The sequence below is a fragment of the Saccopteryx bilineata genome, chromosome 4 (assembly GCF_036850765.1).
Source record: "Saccopteryx bilineata isolate mSacBil1 chromosome 4, mSacBil1_pri_phased_curated, whole genome shotgun sequence".
NCBI classification, from domain to species: Eukaryota; Metazoa; Chordata; class Mammalia; order Chiroptera; family Emballonuridae; genus Saccopteryx; species Saccopteryx bilineata.
Window position 1 is genome coordinate 295821329 of NC_089493.1, and position 22238 is coordinate 295843566.

The 22238-nt window shown below is 56.7% G+C and overlaps 2 protein-coding genes across 5 annotated transcripts in view; one reads left to right on the top strand and one right to left on the bottom strand.

Moving 5' to 3' along the window:
* Positions 1-1066: 1066 nt before the first annotated feature.
* On the bottom strand, positions 1067-17396 carry UBFD1 (ubiquitin family domain containing 1). Of its 2 annotated transcripts, none has more exons than XM_066275862.1 (7): positions 17125-17392; positions 16589-16945; positions 15469-15677; positions 12409-12474; positions 12149-12254; positions 7916-7998; positions 1067-4579 (listed from the first exon to the last, which is right to left on the bottom strand). In XM_066275862.1, exons 1-7 carry the CDS (start codon positions 17147-17149, stop codon positions 4469-4471), a joined length of 957 nt encoding a protein of 318 aa, XP_066131959.1. In that variant the 5' UTR covers positions 17150-17392; the 3' UTR covers positions 1067-4468. The 2 variants fall into 2 exon arrangements, with proteins under 2 accessions (XP_066131959.1, XP_066131960.1); XM_066275863.1 differs by lacking the exon at positions 1067-4579 and adding an exon at positions 10772-10837 and having other exon boundaries at positions 17125-17396.
* Positions 17397-17490: 94 nt separating this feature from the next.
* Positions 17491-22238, top strand: part of EARS2 (glutamyl-tRNA synthetase 2, mitochondrial) — a 30639-nt gene continuing 25891 nt past the window's right edge. The window contains exons 1-2 of one of the 3 annotated variants that reach the window (XM_066275860.1): positions 17494-17713; positions 21966-22121. In XM_066275860.1, the coding sequence (XP_066131957.1) occupies positions 17575-17713; positions 21966-22121 (295 nt within the window). In that variant the 5' untranslated portion in view covers positions 17494-17574. Of the gene's footprint in view, positions 17714-21965; positions 22122-22238 lie in introns of all 3 variants that reach the window. The other 2 variants (XM_066275859.1, XM_066275861.1) reach the window with 2 other exon arrangements.

A 22238-nucleotide genomic window follows, 5' to 3' on the forward strand; every position in this document is an offset into this window, starting at 1 on the left:
TGTGAGCCACTGATTGGAATTACCATAATTGTAACACCTGGGGCAGTGTTCTGGCTCTTCTAACCCTATGGCAGCTGCACATTCTGCCTATGAAGAATGCGTTGTGGTGGTTCCTGCCTGGTAGGAGCTCTGCTAGCATCTTAACTGCTCAGCGCCCAGAAGGGACCTGTTTGCACATTCTGTAGTAGCTACTCTGAGTTCCAAAGGAGCCAGGATAAGGAAGAAAATTCACTGACAGGTAATTCTTGACAATGCTACTTGAGGGTCATGTTCAAACAGCAAAGGCTCCTGTGCTCTCAGAACATACTGGAATGTCCTTTGTGTGCCGCTCTAGGTAGGCTGCACACGGGCCACATGCAGCCTTCCAGTGTCCGAACGAGAGTGGGGCAGGTAGGGTTCAAACGGCCTGCGGGCCCCTGTGTCCACTGGAGGCAGTCCCCTCTGCAGGGCCTGTCAGCACCGTTTCTGGCCTGATCTCCGGTTCTGCCACACCGCCTTCCTCATGGTGCCCCCCAGGACGGCATGCGCTCAGAGAAGCGTGGAGAGCCCACCACATGTGTCACACTGCCAGTGGGCGAGCTGCACACCGGTCCATGGTGTGCCCCCGCTCTGGGGAGCTCACACTCGGCGGGGGGACACTCCCTTCCACGGATGGTCACGTTCAGCACTGTGCTGCCCCATGTGAGGAGCTGCTGTGGAACCTGGTCACAAGGAAACACCCGGAAGGTAGGGTTTCTATAAAACTGATGTCATAAGGAAGGAGAGATGACTATGAGAGACCAGGGACTTCAACTTCAGGGGAGTGTGGGAGACAGGGAGGCCGACACCTGGGGACCAGAGTGGGCAGAGGAGGGCTGTCCTGACAGGCGTGTGGCCTTGGCAGTGACTCCAGTAACAAGTGAACCAAACCAAAGCCCCCTCTCTCTCACCTGCTCTTTGTGGGTGGGATATAGTCAAAGCCACATCAAGACGACAGGGTAACAGTTGACCACAGTGGCCCAGTTCCAAATACTGGTCCATCCCCAGTACAGGTCAGGCGCATGAAGAATTAGAAGGGAAAAGGAGACACAGTTAATTATCAAACTTTAATTGATAGGCTAATCTTACAGGATAAACAATAAGACAGCTAGTCAAGGTTACACTTTAAAGAAAAAAAAGAAAATTCCAGCAGCGCAAATCTAATAGACTAAACACGTTTGTCTCCTCCCAACAGCCGTTTGATTAGAACACAAAGCCAGACAGCGCACACAAGGAAACACGGTACTGGGTACAAGGTCGGTTCTTTCTGGAGAACTCTGAGAGGGAGAGGAGAGTGTTGGGACTGGGGACGCGGCAGAACCACAGCCTGGCAGGCAGACGGCCCGGATGCTCTGCGTTCCGGAGGGCTCCCGACCCCCCACAGCTTCAGGGGGCCCTAGTGAGAAGGAAACAGGCCAATCCTAACTAGGGATGACTTTTGTCACAAAGCCTCAAAACAAAGAGACCATCCTTTTCCAAGATGACAGGCATGACCAGAGGCAAGGAGCAAGGGAGAGGTCTCCCTAGAAGACGGGTGGAGAGAAGGCTGGCCCTCGTGTGGCCCGTGGCACAGGGCCCCCCTTCCCTTTCTGCCCCTGGCAGAGAGAGGGCGAGCCGAGAGCAAGAGCTGGGCGGCTCTTCCAGGCACGTGGGTAAGTAAGAGGAGGGAGCACGCCCCTTCTGGCTGAGACGCCACAGGTGCTCAGAGCTGCGGCCCCGGGGCAGGGATGCTCTCTGGCCCCTGTCCAGGGGAGCAGGAGTTGGGGGCCTCCGAAGGCCAACCGTGTCCACAAGTCACAGGAGAGCACACCGGGCTCAGGGCAGCTGACGCTGGGTCCAGAGCTGACGCCGTACACACAGGGCCACGCATCAGCCCGAGTACCTAACACCAGTCGGCACCCCCCAAGCCCACGTCTCCTGACAGGACGGCAACACAGCTGACAGGCACTGGCCCCCGCAGGGACCACTCGGCCCTCCTCACCAGGGCGCCTTAAAAGGGAGAGAGACATGGCGTCTGTGAGCAGAGGCCCGTAGGAGGACCAGCAGCACAGAGCCCAGGACGGGGGCAGCCCCTCGGTGGCTCAGACAAGCGCCCATGGGGGCCAGGTGCCGGCCCGGCCCGCTCCCTGCAGGCGGGAGCCCCGCTCGGAACCAGCTCTCCCCGGTCCACCTGCATGCCCACAGAAAGAGCCGGTCCCCTCTGACTGGGAAGGAGCTGCCCAGAGTCATCCTGAGGACACAGCAACACTGTGATGGACCGAAGGGGAGAGGATTCCAGCTTGCTAACGTTACTCTCGGTCATTCTGGACTGCAAGAAAAGGAGAGACTGCTCAGCCAGGGGCTGAGCGGCCGGAAAGCGAATACTGCTGGACCCACCCAGACTCGAACCAACCCTAACACCGCTTCCGGGGCTCCGCAGACGGGCTCAGGGGCCAGAGCTCGTGATTGTTCCAGCGCAGTCGTGAGCCCCACCCAACAGCTCCTCACGAAAGATGTCACATTACTATTTACATAGAGTATCTCGAGTGAGGAAAAAAAGCACCATTTTACGTAAAATAAAAAGGCTCACACAGGTTTTGGTCCTGTCTGGAGACGACACCAGCCTGAGCGGAAAGGTGTGGCCCTCAGGGAGCGGGGGGACGACAGGTCACACGCGCTCACGGGAAGGAAGGGGTGTCAGAGGGCGTGGCGGCCACGCGGACAGGGCGAGTGCGGAACCAGGCAGGAAGGGCCTCCGAGGGCTGCAGGACGAGGCCAGTCTGGGGACAGGGCAGAAGCGGGTGTGTGGCACCATCAGGGCGGGCTCAGCCAAGGGGGACAGGGACACCGGCCAGCAGGCTGGGCGTGCCCTCTGTGGACCCACCGGCTCAGAGGCCAGGATGGCAGCGGAGACACTGCCGGCCGACAGCACAGAGAGGCTGCGGTCAGCTACGCCCCTGCAGGGGATGCGGACGGGCAGTTTCAAGGACGCTGCACGTCACAGATGTACTTGTGTCCCCAGAAGCAAGAGCAGCTCTTCCCGCCCAGACGCGTAACTCGGAACTGACTGCACGAGAAGCATGAGCCTGTCCACCCGGCGGGATCCCTGCACTCCCGTTTGGAGGGAAGGGTGCAGAATGTCATTAACGGGCTCACATGCTAACAGATTTCAGAGTCGGGGAGACAGGCTAACAATGAGAATGCCAGGTCTGGAGACTCCTGCCAAGCCGCCCCAAGAGCCCGCAGCTAGGGCAGGAGCACCGCAGACGAGCAGAGAACCAGCGGCCTGCACGAGGACGCCGCTCACCGAGGACTCCCATCTCAGAGTCACCAGGCTGCGAGGAGACAACACAGTTCACGCGCACACACCACGAAGGGCTACTACCAGAGGACGAGCTAGTCACAAAAGCAAGTTAACCCATTTCTGATGGAGCAATCGCCGACCCGCGAGGTTGACATCTTACAAGAGAGGCAGCGTCTCGGAGCCCGATGAAGGACACTTGAACACAACCACGAGCAGAAGCAATGAGTGGAGAAGCGTCATGAAATGATCACTGGACTGCTTAAGAATGCCTGAAACTCCCAAAGTGGACCGGTGGCTCCACGGCCCTGTCCGCTGCCCCCACGGGGCTCCCCCAGGGACAGCCACACCCGGGCCAGGCCGGGCGTCACCACCAAGGTGGGGAGGGCGGCAGACAACCATCAGCAAGGCAGCAGGACCGCCCCAGAGACCGGTGCCCAGGAGGCAGGAGGACTAGAGCAGTCAGGCAGGGCCCTCGGCCGCAGCAGGAGCCCGCACGGGGAGCCCTGGCCGAGCCCCACCCACTCCCCACCCACTGCGCACGCGAGCAGCAGCGAGGCGGGAGAGGGGACCAGGAGAGGAAGCTGAGAGGGGGCAGCAGGAGGAACTGACGTCTTTGGGTTTTGAGAACAAAAACTCAAATCTAGGAAGTGAGAAAACTAAACGGGAAAGAAAGAAGCCTGAATCTTAATGGACAGAGACTATGGCTTTCCACCCTCCCACTGGCACACAGTTTTACGTGAAAAACACCCAGCGCATCACAACACAGTCCAAATGTTAGCAACCAAAGATTCACGAAAATATTTCAGTGGAAATCACAGAAAAAAGAGCAGAAAGCTTGCTGACCGATCCTCTCTGAACAGAACTCGGCAGACCTGCCCTCAAACACGCGCCAGGATGCCACGGGACAGGTCGGGATCAGGTTTATTGTTTCCACTGCACTGGCTTTAAAAATGGTACGAAGCTGTGAGGAAGGGACCGGTGACCTTACGTTGGGATCGAGCTACGAGTGACAGAACGCCACCTCTGGCTTCGGGCGCCACACCACCTCAGACTGGAGAGAGACTGCTTGTGAACAAAGTTCCAGAACTCTGAGATCCAGGTGCTGCAGCCTCTCCCAGCAATGTCCTTCACTGCGGTCAGTCTCCGGGGCCAGAGGTGAAAGTGCTTTCAAAAGTACTGCCACTTGCCCAGCACAGTGTCCTTGATGGCGTCCACATACTGGGTCGGGACCCAGTACACCCAGTAGTAAGAGGCTTCCGTGGGGCCCAGCTGGAACGCCTGGAGGGGAAGAGGAAGACCAGCGGCACTTCAGAGCCGGGAGCGAGCGGGCGGGCGGGGCGGTGGCTCAGACACAGTGGGACTACGGACGGACGGACGGATGGACAGACAGACAGACGTGGGGACGGACAGACGTGGGGCGCGCTCCCGGCCCAGAAGCATGAACAAGCCTGGGAGCGGCAACAGCAGGGGGGAGGGTGTCTGGGGGTGTGACTGGGGCACACATGGCATGGCCAACCCGAGGGCGGTGATTCCCACACCTGCGCCCCCTTTGGAACCCTCCGGAGGGCCTGTCACAGCGGACCGGGGCTCCGACTCTGCCTGGGGGGCTGGGTGGGGCTGACAAGCTGGTTCCCAGGTGCTGTGACACTGCCGACCCAGAGACCCAGAGACCCGTCTGGGAACCACAACCCCAGAAATGCCCTCACACGTGCACAAGGAGACAGACAAGCGCTCAAAGCAGCACGATCAGAAATGGTGAAAACCTGCACACACCTGCATATCCATCCCTGGGGCGTGCAAACTAGAAGTGGTGCGGCCTGGACATACGAATGTCGCCTTGCTTTTAAAAGGTCTGGACTGGACCTCTGGTAAGCAGACATACGCCGGCAGGCCAGAACAAAGCAAGCTGCAGAACGGACCACACGATGCCACTCAGGAAAACTGCACACACACAAAGCAGCCCTGAGGCCTGTCCTGAACACACTCAGCAGGGAAGCAGACAGGGAGGAGCCACGATGGGTCGTGATGAGGGAAGCAGACAGGGAGGAGCCACGATGGGTCGTGATGAGGGAAGCAGACAGGGAGGAGCCACGATGGGTCGTGATGAGGGAAGCAGACAGGGAGGAGCCACGATGGGTCGTGATGAGGGAAGCAGACAGGGAGGAGCCACGATGGGTCGTGATGAGGGAAGCAGACAGGGAGGAGCCACGATGGGTCGTGATGAGGGAAGCAGACAGGGAGGAGCCACGATGGGTCGTGATGAGGGAAGCAGACAGGGAGGAGCCACGATGGGTCGTGATGAGGGCAGTGTGTGTGTGTGTGGCGGGGGGGGGGGGGGGGGCAGGGACAGATTCGCTGCTGGTCAACTTTCTTTGATTAAAACAGAATACAAAGCCAGTTACAAAATATTGGCAACTGTTACATCCTGCTGATGGACATATGGGCTTTAGGACTGTTCTTTCCTGTTTCCTAGGATGCCTCATAAAAATAACAAAGCACCCTCTTCTGATGTGAATTCTGACAGGTGAACATCGAGTGACACGGCAGGGCCGCAAGCCCCTGACCGGGACCCAGGCAGCAGTACGGAGTAATGGGGTTCAGAGGGGAGGAGGGCAGTAGGAGCCCCTCCCTTCCAGAAATGAATGCAGAAAACAGTGACCACTTACACTCAGTCCACGGCACTGCCCAGCCTCACCAGTCCCATAGGAGGTCACAGTGCCCACGCAGCTGTGCACGCCCCCCTCGGGCTGCCGGCACACAGCTGCAGGACCCACTTGGCCAGACGGGAAGACAGCGCTTCCAAAGACAGTGCAGGGGCCGCAAATACATCAAAACCCAACTTCTAGCCTGACCAGGTGGTGGCGCAGTGGATAGAGCGTCGGACTGGGATGCGGAAGGACCCAGGTTCGAGTCCCCGAGGTCGCCAGCTTGAGCGCAGGCTCATCTGGCTTGAGCAAAGAGCTCACCAGCTTGGACCCAAGGACGCTGGCTCCAGCAAGGGGTTACTCGGTCTGCTGAAGGCCCGCAGTCAAGGCACATATGAGAAAGCAATCAATGAACAACTAAGAAGTCGCAACGCACAACGAGAAACTGATGATTGATGCTTCTCATCTCTCTCCGTTCCTGTCTGTCCCTGTCTATCTCTGCCTCTATAAAAAAAAAAAACCCCAAAAAAACCTCTCTATAAAAAAACAAACAAACAAAAAACCCAACTTCTAAAACAGAAGCAACTGAGCAGGTAAAACAACCTATCAGCAGTTCTTTAAAGACTACAGACTAGGGCTAAGGGGGCTGCCAGCAGGCCTGAAAGGAGCCTGGGGGGGGCCTGGCCAGTTGGCTCAGCAGTAGAGAATCAGCCCGGCCTGTGGATGTCCTGGGTTCGATTCCCGGCCAGGGCACACAGGAGAAGTGCCCATCTGCTTCTCCACCCCTCCCCCTCTCCTTCCTCTCTGTCTCTCTCTTCCCCTCCCGCAGCCAAGGCTCCATTGGAGCAAAGATGGCCCGGGCGCTGGGGATGGCTCCTTGGCCTCTGCCGCAGGCACTAGAGTGGCTCTGGTCGCGGCAGAGCCACACCCCGGAGGGGCAGAGCATCGCCCCTGGTGGGCGTGCCGGGTGGATCCCGGTCAGGCACATGCGGGAGTCTGTCTGACTGCCTCCCTGCTTCTCACTTCAGAAAATTTTTAAAGAGAAGAAAAGGAGCTGAAGGATGGACAGCGAGCAGCAGGGCAGGAGCAGACACAGGACGGACAGACCTTTGACAGCCGGGGTCCACAGGGGTCTAGAGGCTGCCATGAAGCTAGAGCCCCGTCCTGGGGCCTTTCGACCCCTCCCTCTTCTGCAGACCCCGCGGCCCCGCCTACAGGCAGCCCTCTCCTCTTCCTCCTCCCTGGGATGGGCCAACGTGGCCACATCCCTGCTGGCTGGATGTTGAAAACCCTGCCTCTTCCGACAGAGAAGGGCAGGTGGCCCCCGACCACGTCACTGCTCGGGTGGGGTCCTGGCGCAGCCACCCGGAGTCTGGGTAGCTGACCTCGCCCCTGCAGTGGTCCCTTCACACTGGGGAAGCAGGAGGGCGGGCCCCGCAGCCCGGCTCCTCACTGCAGCCCGCTCTGCACAGAGCCAGCAGTGCCTGCAGCGTCCTGCCTCGGGGCCGCAGCGCCCGCCAGAGCGCCCTCCACAGGAACGGGTCTGCAGGTCCGTCCTCCTCAGGGTGCCCGGCCCCCTGACGTCCACAGTCCAGGAACGGCAGCGCCACCCCAGAGGGGAAGGCCTGGTGGCCCAAACACCAAGACCAGTGGGAAGTTTTATTCTCTATGCAAGACAGAAGTTAAATAAAACCCACAAGCCACTCCTCCTCGTTACATATATTTTTCTGGTCTAAAAACAAAATGTTACAGAGACAAGGGATGCTTCAGAGAGCCACCGTTTCCCCTTTAGACTGCTGAGAGAGGGTCAGAGAGAACCAGGAGTGGGTCAGGACGGAGCTGAGCAGTGGGGACAGCACGAGGGTGTCGGAGGGCGCGTCTCCTGACCCGCCCCCTCCTCGGTTCACATGGGTCCCCGCGGGAGGGGCAGAGTGGCAGCCCAGACAGGCCAGAGCTCCCAGCTACTCACCATCATGTGGTAGTCTTCGTGTCCTTCGATGGGTTCGCTGACCACATTCTTAATGGAGCCCATGGGTAGTTTCTCAGTCCGCTCTAGATTAAGAGGAAAGACAGTCATATTCAAAGCCCTTCTGTTCCACTCATGTCTCAGTAATCCTTCATCAGGGCTAGTGGCTTTGGAATCTACTGTAAGCTCAAGTCACCCGTGTCCTCAAAGGATGATGGGTCAGGACCCTGACAATGACTCTAGAACCCTGTGTGGGAGCCAGGAACTTCTTAGGAGCATATGGGACCAAGGTGTGGCAACAGTATAGTTAAGGTCTCTGAGAACAGAGAACTTCTTTCTTGGTGTTTTTTTTAGAAGTCTAACAATAAATACCCAAGGATTCCCACTGCACCCTTCCTGCCCAAGCCCAGCACTGGCAAAGGCCTTTGGCCCTGGGACAGTCCAGAGGACCAAGAACAATGTTAACCAGTACCACCCAGTAAACGCAATTAGAAACAGAGAGGCTTTGGCTGGTTAGCTCAGTGGTAGAGTGTCAGCCCGGCATGTGAAGTCCCAGGTTCGATTCCCGGCCAGGACACACAGGAGAGGCGCCCATCTGCTTCTCTACCCCTCCCCCTCTCCTTCCTCTCTGTCTCTCTCTTCCCCTCCCGCAGCCAAGGCTCCATTGGAGCAAAAGATGGCCCGGGCGCTGGGGATGGCTCCTTGGCCTCTGCCCCAGGTGCTAGAATGGCTCTGGTCGCGACAGAGCGATGCCCCAGATGGGCAGAGCATCGCCCCCTGGTGGGCATGCCGGGTGGATCCCGGTCGGGCGCATGTGGGAGTCTGTCTGACTGCCTCTGTTTCCAACTTCAGAAAAATACACACACACACACACACACACACACACACACACCAAAAAAAAAAGAAAGAAAGAAAAAGAGAGGACCAAAAACAAGGGCAGCAGCGTGCCCCTGGGATGCCCACAGGACTGCTGGGGCCGAGGGACCCGTCTCTGCCGCGAGCTCCTGCTCACCCGCCCCCCCATGCCTCCACGTGCACACGCCAACAGTTCTCCTAACACAGGTGCGACCTCTTATGCTTAATGTTCAAAGTGCCACTTAGTGCATAGTCAGAAGACACTTGGTAGCGAGTTTAAGGCGGCAAGCATGGAGGAGGCGGCAGGCGTGGACACGGCAGCAGCATGGGGTGCCTGCTGGGCGTGAGCGAGTGCAGCGGGCGACCGCAGGACTGGGCAGAGCCCCGCGGAAACCGCTGCTCACAAGCAGGGGACGGAAGCTTTCAGCAACAGTCAAACCCACTTTGGTAAAAACACTACAGAGTTTGCAGAAAAAAGCCTGGAGAAGGCAGAATCTGAAAACAGACCACTTGACCAACCAGACCAGGAGTGCAGAGCTCGGGGTGCCTGCCTCACTAAAGGGCAGAGACGTCCCATTCCTGTCCCGGGGCCTCTGTCCCTCCCGTGGCAGGGAGGGTGGACCCGAGCACCGTCACTCGGGCCCTGACGTCAGTGGTGCCACAGCAGCGAGCAGGGCAGGGCCTGAGCAGACCAGGGGACACCTCCCAGCACTCCCACCCCTCCAAGAGTTCACACATGTCCACGTGAAAGTGAGTTCTGGTTTCTTCTGGAAATGGAGAAGACCTAACGATCCTGAGCCACACTGAGTGACAATCGGCTCGATGAGACGCGAATGCCCTCGCACAGGGCACAGGGCACAGGGCTCAGGGCTCAGGGCACAGGCTCCCCACCCGCCTCCTGCCCAGAGCCTGGTCTCGCTGCAGACCTGCGGCCGGGGTCCTGCTCCCCACGGCCACCGAGGTCACCTGCCAGGAAGAGCCCGTCAGCCACCAGTCGGGCGCCCCTCAGAGACAGGCCACCTCCCTGCTGGAGCGGCATCCCACTGCGTCGTCTTTGCCAGCAGAAAGGGAAGCCAGTGCCTGGTGTCCTCTGAGGGAGCTTATGGCACTCGGGTGACAGACCCCACGGGCAGGTGAGGCGGAGGCCAGCGTGCAGGGACCGAGCCCACGGAGGCTGGGCGCCCCGAGGCCAGGCACACAGCGGGACTGAGAGCCTCAGCTGTGGTCAGCCCCTGGGGTCCGAGTCCAGGCCACACACTCGAGTGCCCAGCACAGTGCGGGCCCTGCAGCTTCTCCCGCACGTACAGCGGAAGGGCTGCTCCCACACCACACAGCACAAGCACCACGGCACAGCAGGTCCTGCCAGGTCCCTGCCCTCCTGACGTGCTCAAAGTGCCGCCCCCAACATGGAAGCGCTGCCCAAGAAGCCGGCGAGCCCCAGGAGACCTGATCCTCGCCCAGCCTGCCTGGGTGCCCCCGCCCGCGGGCATCGCTGTCCCACCAGGCTGCTGAAGTGAGTCAGCACAGTGACAGAGGACCACCTCAACCGCCTGCCGTGTCACGGAGAGCAGGGGCTCGCGGGACGGCGGCTCACGACTAAACAAGCAACAGGCGAAGAGGGCGAGCTCAGCAGAAGACAGTGACCTCTCACAGGGTCAAAGGCCCGTGGAGGGATGGGGGAGCCCCGAACTAGTTTGCAAAACTTGCTCTGATCATGCAGTTAGGACCAAATGTGAGAGAGAGAAAACAGCAGGTTGTCAAGCGAATGTTAGGAAGCTCACACACTTTTAGGTTGGTCTTGGCTCACTTTAAGAACCAGGAGAGGAGTGAAAAGGAGGCTGACTTCCGTATTTTAGATGATTAAAAACCTCACTCCCCACCACCCGGCCCTGATCCTTTTCCCTGAGACGTGGATCCCATGTGAAGCAGAACCACACTAATGCCTGTCCCTGAAACCAACCAGCCTCAGAGGACGGGAGCCCCGGGCTCCTCGTTAGCGTTTACCTCGAACACTGAGCACCTACAGTGCTGGCAGAGACAGCGAGCGAGCACGTGCGTCCCCTCCGGAATCTAACAGGGACAGACAAGTCAGAGTCATGAGTGCTCTGGGGACACAGAGGACGTGCTCTAGGAACAGAAGCAGGGGAGGGGGGCTATCGGGAAGGGTCCGTTAGCAGACGTTTCAGTAGAGCCCTGGAAAGATGGTATTAGTGCCCGGGAATGGAGTGGCCCACAGGGAAGGGCCCGGCACGAGCAGACGGCGCTGCAGTGCACACGGGAAGGCAGTGAGGGCTGCCGCTGACACAGGAGGCAAGCGGGGCCGGGAGCAGGGTCAGAGACGAAAACTGGCGTCCCACCACTGAGGACACTGGACACTATGGTCAGGAATCTGCAGTGGGCCTTAAAGAGCCAAAGGGTTTCCTTATCTTATTTAGGAAATTAAAGGGGGTGACACTGACCAATAAGAGTACACAGGTTTCAGGTGAGCCCAAGGTGTCTGAACACAAAAACCAGGGAGAGGAAGACAGGAGGGAAGACGGGTGGGACAGAGAGCAAAGAGGAAGACAGAGAAACGGGGGACTTCTTTCCCGGACCAGTTCAGAGACGCTCGGAGCCTAACCCGCAGAATGGAGTGGCAAAGAGAGAGACACAGAACTCCGGAGTGTGACCAACAAGGCTTTGATCCATTTGGACAAAAACCCAGGGAGGATTATGAGAGACAGTTCCCAGCAAACAGCAGCCTGACCCACTGTGCCCGGGGGGGGAGGTGGGGTCTATGGGGGCGGGCAGAGGGCACCAGGCAGGGGGATGGCAGGACCCAGTGTCAGGAAAAGTGTCCTCAGTAACGGGGCCATCTCGGATCTCACAGGGCCCGGTGGGGGACAGAAAGGAAGGACGCTGGGTGCACACAGGTGGACGGGACACTGGGAGCTGCAGCCCGCCCCACGTCAAACCACGACTCAGCTCCAGCTGCTCGTGACAGGAGAATGCAGGTCCAGACGGCTAGACCTTCTGACGTGTACTGAGAAGTCAAAAATCAGATCAAGTGAAACCTCCAGTTTTTACAGACAGTGTGTAAACAGGAAAAACCCTTGTCTACGGACCAGCCTGGCCCACACAGCCGGAACCTCTGGTTTTGGGTGCAGCTGGACAGCTAGCGTTTGAAGGACTGGCCCTAAGACGGGACTGAGGAGACCGAGGGGAAAACTCCACCCAGGGGAGGAGCTCCTGAAAGCAGATTCGAGAGGCAGGGCCTGCGGAGCACAGAGCGAGGGTTCCGAGTGCGGAGCGGAGCTGCAGGGGCTGCAGGGAGCTGCAGGGGGCTGCAGGGGAGCCGGAGGCGGCCAGCGCCAGCGTGCGGGGCGGGGAGGGGGCACGCACCTTTAGTGCCGATCCACAGCTGGTCTTGCTCCAGCTTGAAGGTGAGCCTCACTTTTCCTCCGGATTTGTTGTACATGCCGGACAAGGGGACCGTGGGCAGGCGCTCCTGGGGGCACAAGAGCACAGTAACAGAGGGAGGAACCGGCGACAAAGAAGGACAAAACCAGGAGAAGGGACAGGATGCAAGGACGGGGGCGCAGGAGGCCCGGGAGGAGAGGTGGGCCTGGCTTTCGGAATGCCCACGAAGGCGACCGGCTTACCTGGGCCCCCTTAACGGACGGCATCACGTCTTCAGGCTTCCCTTTATCCAGCACTTTCCTGTGTTGCTATAAAATAAGGCAGAAGAGATCATTAAATGGAAGTTGACTGGGTCTTGGTCACATTACTACCTCTGAAAAAACAGGACGAAGAAACAGTGTTGACGTTCTGGTCCGAAGGCCTGTTCTGTCCGGAGACGGGCCTCTGACCGGCAGAGCCGTGCTGTCCAGCAGAGGCTGACGGGGACGGGGACGGAAACCCATGGCAGAGACGGGGCCAGCAGGGCACGAAAATAAATCCTTGCTTCTACTGAATTTCATCAGCCACACGTGGCCACCATACTAAACATCAAAGTTCTAGAGAAAACAGGGTTTCCAGACTGCTAATTCTAAAAAACACGACCCCCCCACCCTCCCAAGTGACCACTGAAAGGACTCAGCATCCAGCTGAGAGCCACAAAGGTGTCGCTCTCCCAGCAAGTACAAAACGACAGCACTTCTATCCACGTAAACTCCCAAAGACGTCTCTACTGATGCTGGCCGTTGGCCCAGGCGTCGAAAGGGGCACTTCCGCCACAAATGGAGCCTCACCCACCACAGAAGTCTCTCCTGCTGCCCCGCCGGGAACCCCAGCGAGACTGCGCCCGAAGGACCGCACTTGCAGAGAGAAAGGCTGACTGTTCTCCAGCAGCCCGACAGGAAAAGGTCCCTCGCTCAGACCACCCCAGGAATCTAAGGCAGCAACCTCGGTCGGGCTCCTGCGAAGGCTCCGGCCCCTGCAACCGCTCCTGGCTGGCCCACCGGCCTGAGTCTTACTTCCACCCCATCCATGGGCAACGGCTGGACAGTTACAGACACTGTTCGGGACAGTAAGTGGGCAGAGGGTAAAAATTAACCAAACTGAAGCACCAGGTGGCCATGAGCCAACTCAAACCCTCCCTGGCATGGCAGAAGCCCTCCACCAGGAATAAACACTGCCCGGCTGCCAGCAAAGGGCCGCCCTGTCCCTCAGCCCGACTCCTGAGCCGCCGGTAAAGAGTCACAAGGATGGACCCCTCCCATTAGGGCGCGTTACGCTTTATCACTGGCATGAACAAAACGTAGCAAAAGGGATTACGAGCTAGATCTGACTCAGACCTCACGAGGACCTTTTGAAGAATTGCCCCTGCACTGTGGAAACAGTCCCAAGCCTGCTAAGTTAGCATTACTAACTCAGAGCCTGTATTTAAGAGCCACGCATGCTCCCAGGGTGTGGCCCGTGGATGCTCGCTCACGTCTGCATTATTGAATCTGACAATGACACGCATGGCAAGAGGAACGCAGGAAAACAAACATGAACCAATCTGGTTACAAGACATTACGATGCCATATTTGGGAGTGAAAGTGTTCACATATACACCTTTAGATACTACCATAGGGTTATAACCCCTGACCTGAAACCTCAGACAGGTGTTTCATGTTTTTTTATTTTTGTTTACAGAGACAGAGAAAGAGCCAGAGAGGGATAAATAGGGACAGACAGACAGGAACGGAGAGAGACAAAGAGCATCAATCATTAGTTTTGCGTTGTGACACCTTAGTTGTTCATTGATTGCTTTCTTATATGTGCCTTGACCACGGGCCTTCAGCACACTGAGTGCCCCTTGCTGGAGCCAGCGACCTTGGGTCCAAGCTGGTGAGCTTTGCTCAAACCAGATGAGCCCATGCTCAAGCACCTAGACAGTGTTTTAAACTTTTGGAGAGCCCAAAAGTTTTAGGCGCTTTATAAGTGAATATAGCTTTTTTGTTTTTTGTGATAGAGAGACAGAGAGAGGGAGGGACAGATAGGGACAGACAGAAAGGAAGAGAGAGAGATGAGAAGCATCAATTCTTCGTTGCGGCACCTTAGTTGTTCATTGATTGCTTTCTCGTATGTGCCTTGATGGGGGGGGGGGGGCTACAGCAGACCAAGTGACCCCTCGCTCAAGCCAGTGACCTTGGGATTCAAGCCAGCGACCCCATGCTCAAGCTGGCGACCTCGGGGTCTCGAACCTGAGTCTTCCGCATCCCAGTCCGACGCTCTATCCACCACGGCATCCCCTGCTCAGGCAAGTGTAATACAGCTATAACTACACTATGCAACCTCCTCCACGGGGTCTGGAGCAGCCCCTTGTCACACAGTAACACTTCTATGATAAAACAGGAACGTTCACAGAAATCCCGATAGGTTCTGCCGCCACATTTGCAAAAATGTGTTCTGGGAGGTTTGGAAGCACAAAGGGAGTAGGACTCTGTAACAGAAGGCTGCGTCCTTCTCACGCTGCTGGTCACATGCCTTGGTGCCTGTGGTGACTGGAACCAGTGGTGGTTCCACCTGGTGTCCTCAGGACACAGGTTACAGGAAGAACCCCTAGTTTTCCTGGAACAGTACTAAGGGGCCAGGAGGCTCCCACAACGCCTGGGGGTTGCTGCTGGGCGGTGAGATCACAGGGGACGGCTCTTCTCACCGCTCCTTCGACAATGAAACACGCACGCCTCCGAAAGGAGCCGCAGAGAATGTGAAAGAACCAGGCCCCCCTTTCCTGGACCAGGAGAGGTGAAAAAATCAGCGTCCTTATCATCCTGGTCAGCGTCACTGGCTTCTTGACATGGGTCACTTTTAGAGGAAACTCTGAAAGCTATTCATTTTTCACACTTTTCCAGATACGGGCTTGCCGACTTGGGGGAAGCCACACACGAGGGACAAATGTAAGCACTTGCACAAAATGGGGAGTTAGTTCTAGCGACAGCATAGCATTGTTCTCCTGCACTACCCAGGAGTGAAGCCTCTGCCTTTACAAAGGCTTCATCCTAAAGGAGAGAGACTTGAGACACACTGACCCGCCAGATGAGACAAAGTTGCAAATCTCAGGTAGTTGTCACCTCCACTCAACAGCCAGCCGCACCCAACCGCTGCCATAAATTTCCATCATGGACCCTGTCCAAAGAGGAGCTTATTCTAGGGAGAACGTAATCAACCACAGGCTCTGGAGAACAACGCCTCCAACTTCCCAGGACTCGCAACCACAGGACGGACGGACTCACTTTCTGCCTGCACAGTGGCTCCTTCTTGTTCTCCTCCGCCTTGGCGTCCTGCTGCGCCGAGTCCTTGGGTGTGTTTACCGCTAAAACGTCATTTATGGTGGAGCCGACCACCATGATCTTGGCTCCGCTGGTCACCTTCATTTCCCTCAACGTCTTATCCTCGGGGACGAGTCCCTTGTACATGACTTTCTGCATGGCCGGTGGGAGACCTTGGGAAAAGTAGCAGACGGTGAAAGGGAGAACTGGAAACACACTTGGCCGAGACAGCACTTGGGCAACAGACTCAACGTGCATCCTTGCTCTCTTACGGATTACTTTTGCACGCTCGGGCAACTCGCAACCTAGCTCAGCCTCAGTTTCCCAGAACTTTATAAACAGCGACAACAATAAGCTCTTCTTATTGTATGGATTTAAGGATAGCGAGATAGAACCCAACAGAATTTAGTACAGTGCCTGGTAGTCAGTAATTGTTTAATATTAGCTGTCACGTGTCCCAAGCTGTTCCTCCATCTTCCAATCAGTCAAACATTAAGTGGAAGAATCCACAGACTTCAAGAATACAAAACCCAATAGGGGCCAGGTTCTCGTCTCTATGGAGATTCCAGGCTACAAAGAAATCATTTCAGATGGCAGACAGCTGCAGATGGGAGGAAATTCGGTTAGTTCCAGGAGCACCTGGGAAGGGATCCGCAGGATGATGGTCCCCAGTGCTTCCTGCGTGAACTTCCCTTATGAGAAGGACCTGGTGCTTGCTCAGAATAGATCCCTGGCCACGTCCCAGACCCACTGAATCAAAACCGCCAGGGGGGTGGGGGATGGGGTGAGAGTACAACCTGGAAGCTGAAAATTGACCAAGTGCCTGAAATGAGTTTTTTAAAAGACGTTCGGGCAACACCAGGTAGAAGAAGCTTGGACCGACGAGTCGGACCTGGGCCTCAATCCCAGCTCAGCCGCTTCTACTCAGCTCTACGCTGTGGGGCACCAGATCTCATCATCCTGCCCATCCGAGTAATGGGGACACCCTAGCACCCCGCCGGGAGGGCTGCTGCGCGGAGAGCGGACCGAGCACGAGGAGGGGGCGGGCGGCGGCGGCCGTCGTCGGGCCACGGGGTTTCCCCACCTGTGATCGAGTGGATCTTCTGTTTCAGCTCCGAGCCGGTGCTGTCCAGGGGGAACTTCACGTCGTGCTTCGTCTTGTTCCAGATGATCTTCAGATCCACCAGCTCCCGGGCCGCGCCGGCGCCGCCACCGCCGCCGCCCGCGTCCTCGCCATTGCTGACCGAGGCCTGGGCGCCGGGGTCACCGGGGGGCTGGGCCGGGGCCGGCTGCAGGCTGCCCCGCGCCGCACAGGGGTCCTCGGCCGCCGCTCCTGCCGCCGTCGCCCCCGCGGCTTCGGCCTCCGCGCAGTGCAGCGCCCGCGCGGGCCCCTCGGCCGCCACGCCGTCGGCCTCCGCGTCCATGCCAGGCTCCTCCATGCCTGCAAGGGGGTCGGTCAGGGGGGTGGGGCCGGGCCTGCGGCCGGACGCCGCTCAGGCTCGTCCCCGGCCACCCCACCCCCGACCCCCAACCCCGAGCCAGGCCGCGGACGCGAGCCCGGACCGCTCCCTTCGGGGCCCGACCCGGGCGCCCGCCGCCCCGCCGCCCCGCCACACTCACCATCCGGGGCCCCGGCCGCCGCCATGATGATTGTGTACAACACCCACCGCGCCCGCAGGGGCCGCCGGGAAAAGGCGAGCTGCGGAGATTGGCCCCCGCAGCAGCCCCTAATCTCGCCCAGCCTGGCCGGAAACAGGTGGAGGTTTCTATGGAGACCCGCCTCCTCCGCTTCCCGGGCCCGGCCCCTGCCACGCTTTAGCTTTCGGCGGCCATGGGGGGAGGGCCCGCGCAATCGGCTGCTCGACCGGCTCTGCCCCCTCGAGGCCAAGAGGGGCTGCAGCCGTGCAGGGAAGGGGGGCGTGGCCTCGCAGACTAAGCGGCCTGCGCCTTTAAGGGCCGGGGTGGGGGCGACGAGGCGGGGTTGGGCCGCCTGCGGCGGAAGCGGATTGGCTAGGCGGAGTCCCCGGAAGTGATTGGACGGAGACGCCCACGTGGACGAGTCCATCCCACATGGCGACGCTCTGGAGGAGGCTGCTGCAGCCCGGCAGGGTCCCGGGAGTCTGGGGGCGCCCTCTGGGACGGCGCCAGGCCAGTCTGGGTCCTGATTCCGGGGCTGCGGTGCGAGTGCGCTTCGCCCCGAGCCCCACAGGTAACCTTGGCGGACGTTGACAGGGCAGGCCGAGGCCCACCGTCCCGTGCCCGCCCCCCGAAGGTTCCCGAACGAAGAACCCCTTCCGGTGGAGTCCGACTTGGGAGGGCAGCGCGACCCCATCCCCCCCCCCCCCCCCGAGGCGGAGACAGGTTCCCGAACGGAAATTCTTGGCATAGCCAGGGATGTTTTTGTTTCTAATGGTTCTGCACCGTCTCTTCCGGTCTCTCTTCCGTAGAGTCCATGAATGTATATATGCTAAGTACACACCGTCAGGTCCTGTTCCGCTGCGACACAGTGGCCATCGAGAAAGGAGGGTCCCTATCTACTCCGTAGTAGCCGCGACAAGTACCTATAAAAAAAACACTGACTTTTAGGCAGTCCCGTGTGCCACATGGGAAAGGAAATGCAGCAGTTCTAGCCTAGGGGACTGGGGGTCAGGAAGGATGCTCAGGAAGGCCTTGCTGACGCGGTGACATTTGAGCTGAGAGCCCTATGACCAGGACCTAGCTAGGTGAACAGATGGGAAGAACCTTCCGAGCGGAGGACATCGCGGGTCCGCACGCCCAGTGGTTAGTGTTGGCGCTTAGCAAGCCAGAAGGAGGTAGGGGCCCCTTGTATGAACTCGACCCTAGTGGCGATCTTGTCAGGGCCGCCCCACCAGTTCCAAAAATTCTTTTCTCATGAGGCTACCTGTCTCTGCCTTCACAGTGAGCATGCTCTCCTTCTGGGCCCCCGCGCCAGGAAATAAATACGGCGACCTTTGTGGTGAGGGCACAGCTGCACAGAACGAACGGCAGGATCCTTTTTTGGTAGGCGGGTCTAGTTCAGTGGACAGGGTGCGCGTTTCAAACCATCCATGCTGGAAGGACTACTTTTTCTGATTGCCAGTCACTTATTATGAAGGATCAGCACTTTTATGAAATCAATATAAACGGATTAGTTGACGGTGAAAATGTTGAAGGCATACAAAGTATGAGCCTACTTTTTGTTAAACAGATAGAAAGTTATTCTGTCAGATTGCCATTAAGTTTCTAGATATTGTCTCCTGATTTCCGTGCTTAGTTGGCAGCAGGTTTGCAGACCAGCACCAGTTTGGGTGCCATGCCCAAGGCCGGAGACTGGGTACAAGTTTCTGGCTTTGCCATTTCCTTGCTGTGTGACGTGGACAAATTACTTAACCTCTCGGAGCCTCTGAGTTTGATCATCTAGCAAACTGGGCTCGTCATTGTACCTGCCTCGTGGATTTGAGGCGATGCAGCTGAGGCACTTAACAAGGGCTGGTACTTATAGAAAGCACTTAACTGTTGCCTCTATTATGATGAGTGTAATTTTTTTTTCCTTGCTAATTTGCAAAAAAAGCCCAAATGGCCAAAGGCTGTTAACTACAGACAGATAAGGGAATTATCAAGCGCCCTGGCTGGGTAGCTCAGTTGATTAGAGCATCATCCCAGTACACCATGGTTGTGGGTTTGATCCCCAGTCAGGACACATACGAGAATCAACCAATGAGTGCATAAATAAGGGGAACAACAAATTGATGTTTCTTTCTCTATCCTCTTTTCCTCTCCAAAATCAATTAAAAAGAATTATTAAGCCACACAGATCGTTACAATAGCCAAAAATAATCGAAAGGTGTGCTTTGGTCAGCATTTAGGCCTCACAGCAACCCTGCAATAAAGGTTTCTGTTTTTTGTTTTGAATCCTAATAAAAGAGGAAGTTGGAACTCATACAAGTTAAATAGAGAACCCAACAGGTAGTAAATGATGAATGCAGAATTGAACTCCAGGTCTATTTCATATCAGAGGTCTTGCTGTCAACTGCTGGCCTGGTGTCTTCTCGGGGACCCCTGGTTTTGTGGTGGCCTTGCAGGACCTAGCTGGAGGTCACACACATGATCAGTGTGGCCGGGAGTCAGCCAACCACAGAGAAGCAGTTCCTGTGCCATGTCCTGTAATCGGAGGTGCAGACGAGCTCGTCATGCAGACAAGGCTGTGGTTTAAACCAGTGGTCCCCAACCTTTTTTGGGCCACGGACCGGTTTAATGCCAGAAAAGATTTTCACGGACTGGCCTTTAGGGTGGGACAGATAAATGTATCACGTGACCAAGACAAGCGTCAAGAGTGAGTCTTAGACGGATGTAACAGAGGGAATCTGGTCATTTTTAAAAAATAAAACATCGTTCAGACCTAAATATAAATGAAACGGAAATAATGTAAGTTATTTATTCTTTCTCTGCGGACTGGTAGCGGTCCGCGGCCCGGGGGTTGGAGACCACTGGTCTAAACCAGAGAAGGTAGGGGAAGGGGAAGGGGAAGCCCCTGGGAAAATTGTCCATTCTGTGTTTTCAGTCAGGAGTGATGGGAACATAAAAGCTCAGAAGTTTGAATTCGGGTGAACAGAAATGTCCCGGAATTGAATGTCGCTTTTGCTTAGTGTTTAAAGCCCGCACTGATGGTGAAAATGTCACATAGACGAAATTCAAAATGTATGCTGACGGTGCGTGGAGGTGTATGTAAAAAGTCATTTTATAGTATTTTTAATTGGATATTAATTTTTCCCCTAGCACATTGAATTTGCATAAGTTAAATGTTCGTGTGAGCATTCCCTTAGAGCAGGGGTCGTCAACCTTTTTATACCTACTGCCCACTTTTGTATCTCTGTTCGTAGTAACATTTTCTAACGGCCCAGCGGTTCCACAGTCATGGTGATTTATAAAGTAGGGAAGTAACTTTATAAAATTTATAAAGCAGAGTTACAGCAAGTTAGATCATATAATAATAATTACTTACCAAGTACTTTGTGTCGGATTTTCGCTAAGTTTGGTAGAATAAATCTTTATAAAACAACTTACTATAGTTAAATCTATCTTTTTATTTATACTTTGGTTGCTCCGCTACCACCCACCATGAAAGCTGGAGCGCCCCCTAGTGGGCAGTAGGGACCAGGTTGACCACCACTGGCTTAGAGCATCGACCTGAAATGCAGAGGTTGCCGGTTTCATTCTGCGGCAGGGCATGTACAGGAAGAGATCAGTGTTCAGTGTTCCTGCCTCTCCCCTCTCCCCCCCCTCTCTCGCACTAAAGTCAGTAAAAACAAAAGAAATGTTCATGTGATAACAGCTTCAGTGAATACGCCTCTGCTTCTCCTCCTTTGCATGAAACTTGGCCTTGAGGCAAATCTTTATGTTTTTTTAATTTTTTTAAACTGATTGATTTTAGAGATGTAGGGGGAGGGGAGAGAGAGAGACAGGAACCTCACTCTGTTTCTGTATGTGCCCTGACTGGGGATTGAACCCGTAACCTCTGTGCTTTGGGATGACTCCCTTAACCAACTGAACTATTCGACCAGGGCAAGGCAAATCTTCAAGTAGAATGATGGGTACATTTGGGGGGAGTTGGCACTTCTTTACAAAATGTTGGTCTTTGTGGGGCAGCTGTGTTAGGCTTGCTCGCGGGATTACCAGCTGTAGGCACTTTGCCTGATTGGCGTGTGAGCGCGTGGCTGCACCGTGTGTGAGGCCTGTAAGGCTGTGGATGCTTGCACTCGAGAGAGATGGAGGAATGCGATGGCGCATGGCCTGCCTCCCACTGTGAGGGGCCATTTTAGTGTTTGCCTGAGAGGCGGTTCCCCCTGCCTGTGTGCTTGTCCCCCACTGTGAGGCTCCCCCTGCCTGTGTGCTTGTCCCCCACTGTGAGGCTTTATTAAACCGAATGGCCCCACCCTTTCTGGTCCCACCGTTCCTCGGCCGTCTGCCCGAATCCAGCGTGGACCTGCCTGGCCTCGGCCACCGGCCTACAGTCTTCTTCTTTAGAAAGGGGCTGGCCTGGCCTGCGGTTGCGCAGTGGGTGGGGTGTCCACCTGGAACGCTGAGGTCGCTGTTTGAGGCCCTGGGCTTGCCCAGTCAAGGCACATAGACAAGCAACAAACAGGCAGTAAACAACTAAAGTGAAGCAACTATGAGTTATAATTCTCTCACCCCCCCTCCGCTCTCTGTAAAATCAATAAAATCTTCTAAAAAAGAAGAAAGAAAGAAAGAAAGAAAGAAAGAAAGAAAGAAAGAAAGAAGCTGAAGGAGTCCCACCGTCTTCCTCGGTCACGTCTCAGTGCTCACTAGAGGGACCAGAGGAGCGGCTTCTTGGGCTTTGATGTTCGTTGGGACGTCGTGTCACTCGGAGCTGGCTTGTCCCTACACCGGGCTCGTCGGCTCTCGTTCCCTGTCTTAGCCACGCTGTCCTCCTCTCTGCCCAGGCTTCCTGCACCTGGGTGGCCTCCGCACTGCCCTCTACAACTACATCTTTGCCAAGAAGCATGGAGGGAGCTTCATCCTGCGGCTGGAGGACACGGACCAGGCCCGCCTTGTGCCCGGGGCAGCGGACAACATTGAGGACATGCTGGCGTGGGCAGGTGAGGCTGGCGGGGACGGGTCCTGGCTCCTGGAGGACAGTGGTGCAGCCTGGGGTGGCAGGTGCCCCCCGAAGAAAAGCTCAGTGGGGTTTTGTTTTTTTGTTTAACTTTTTAAAA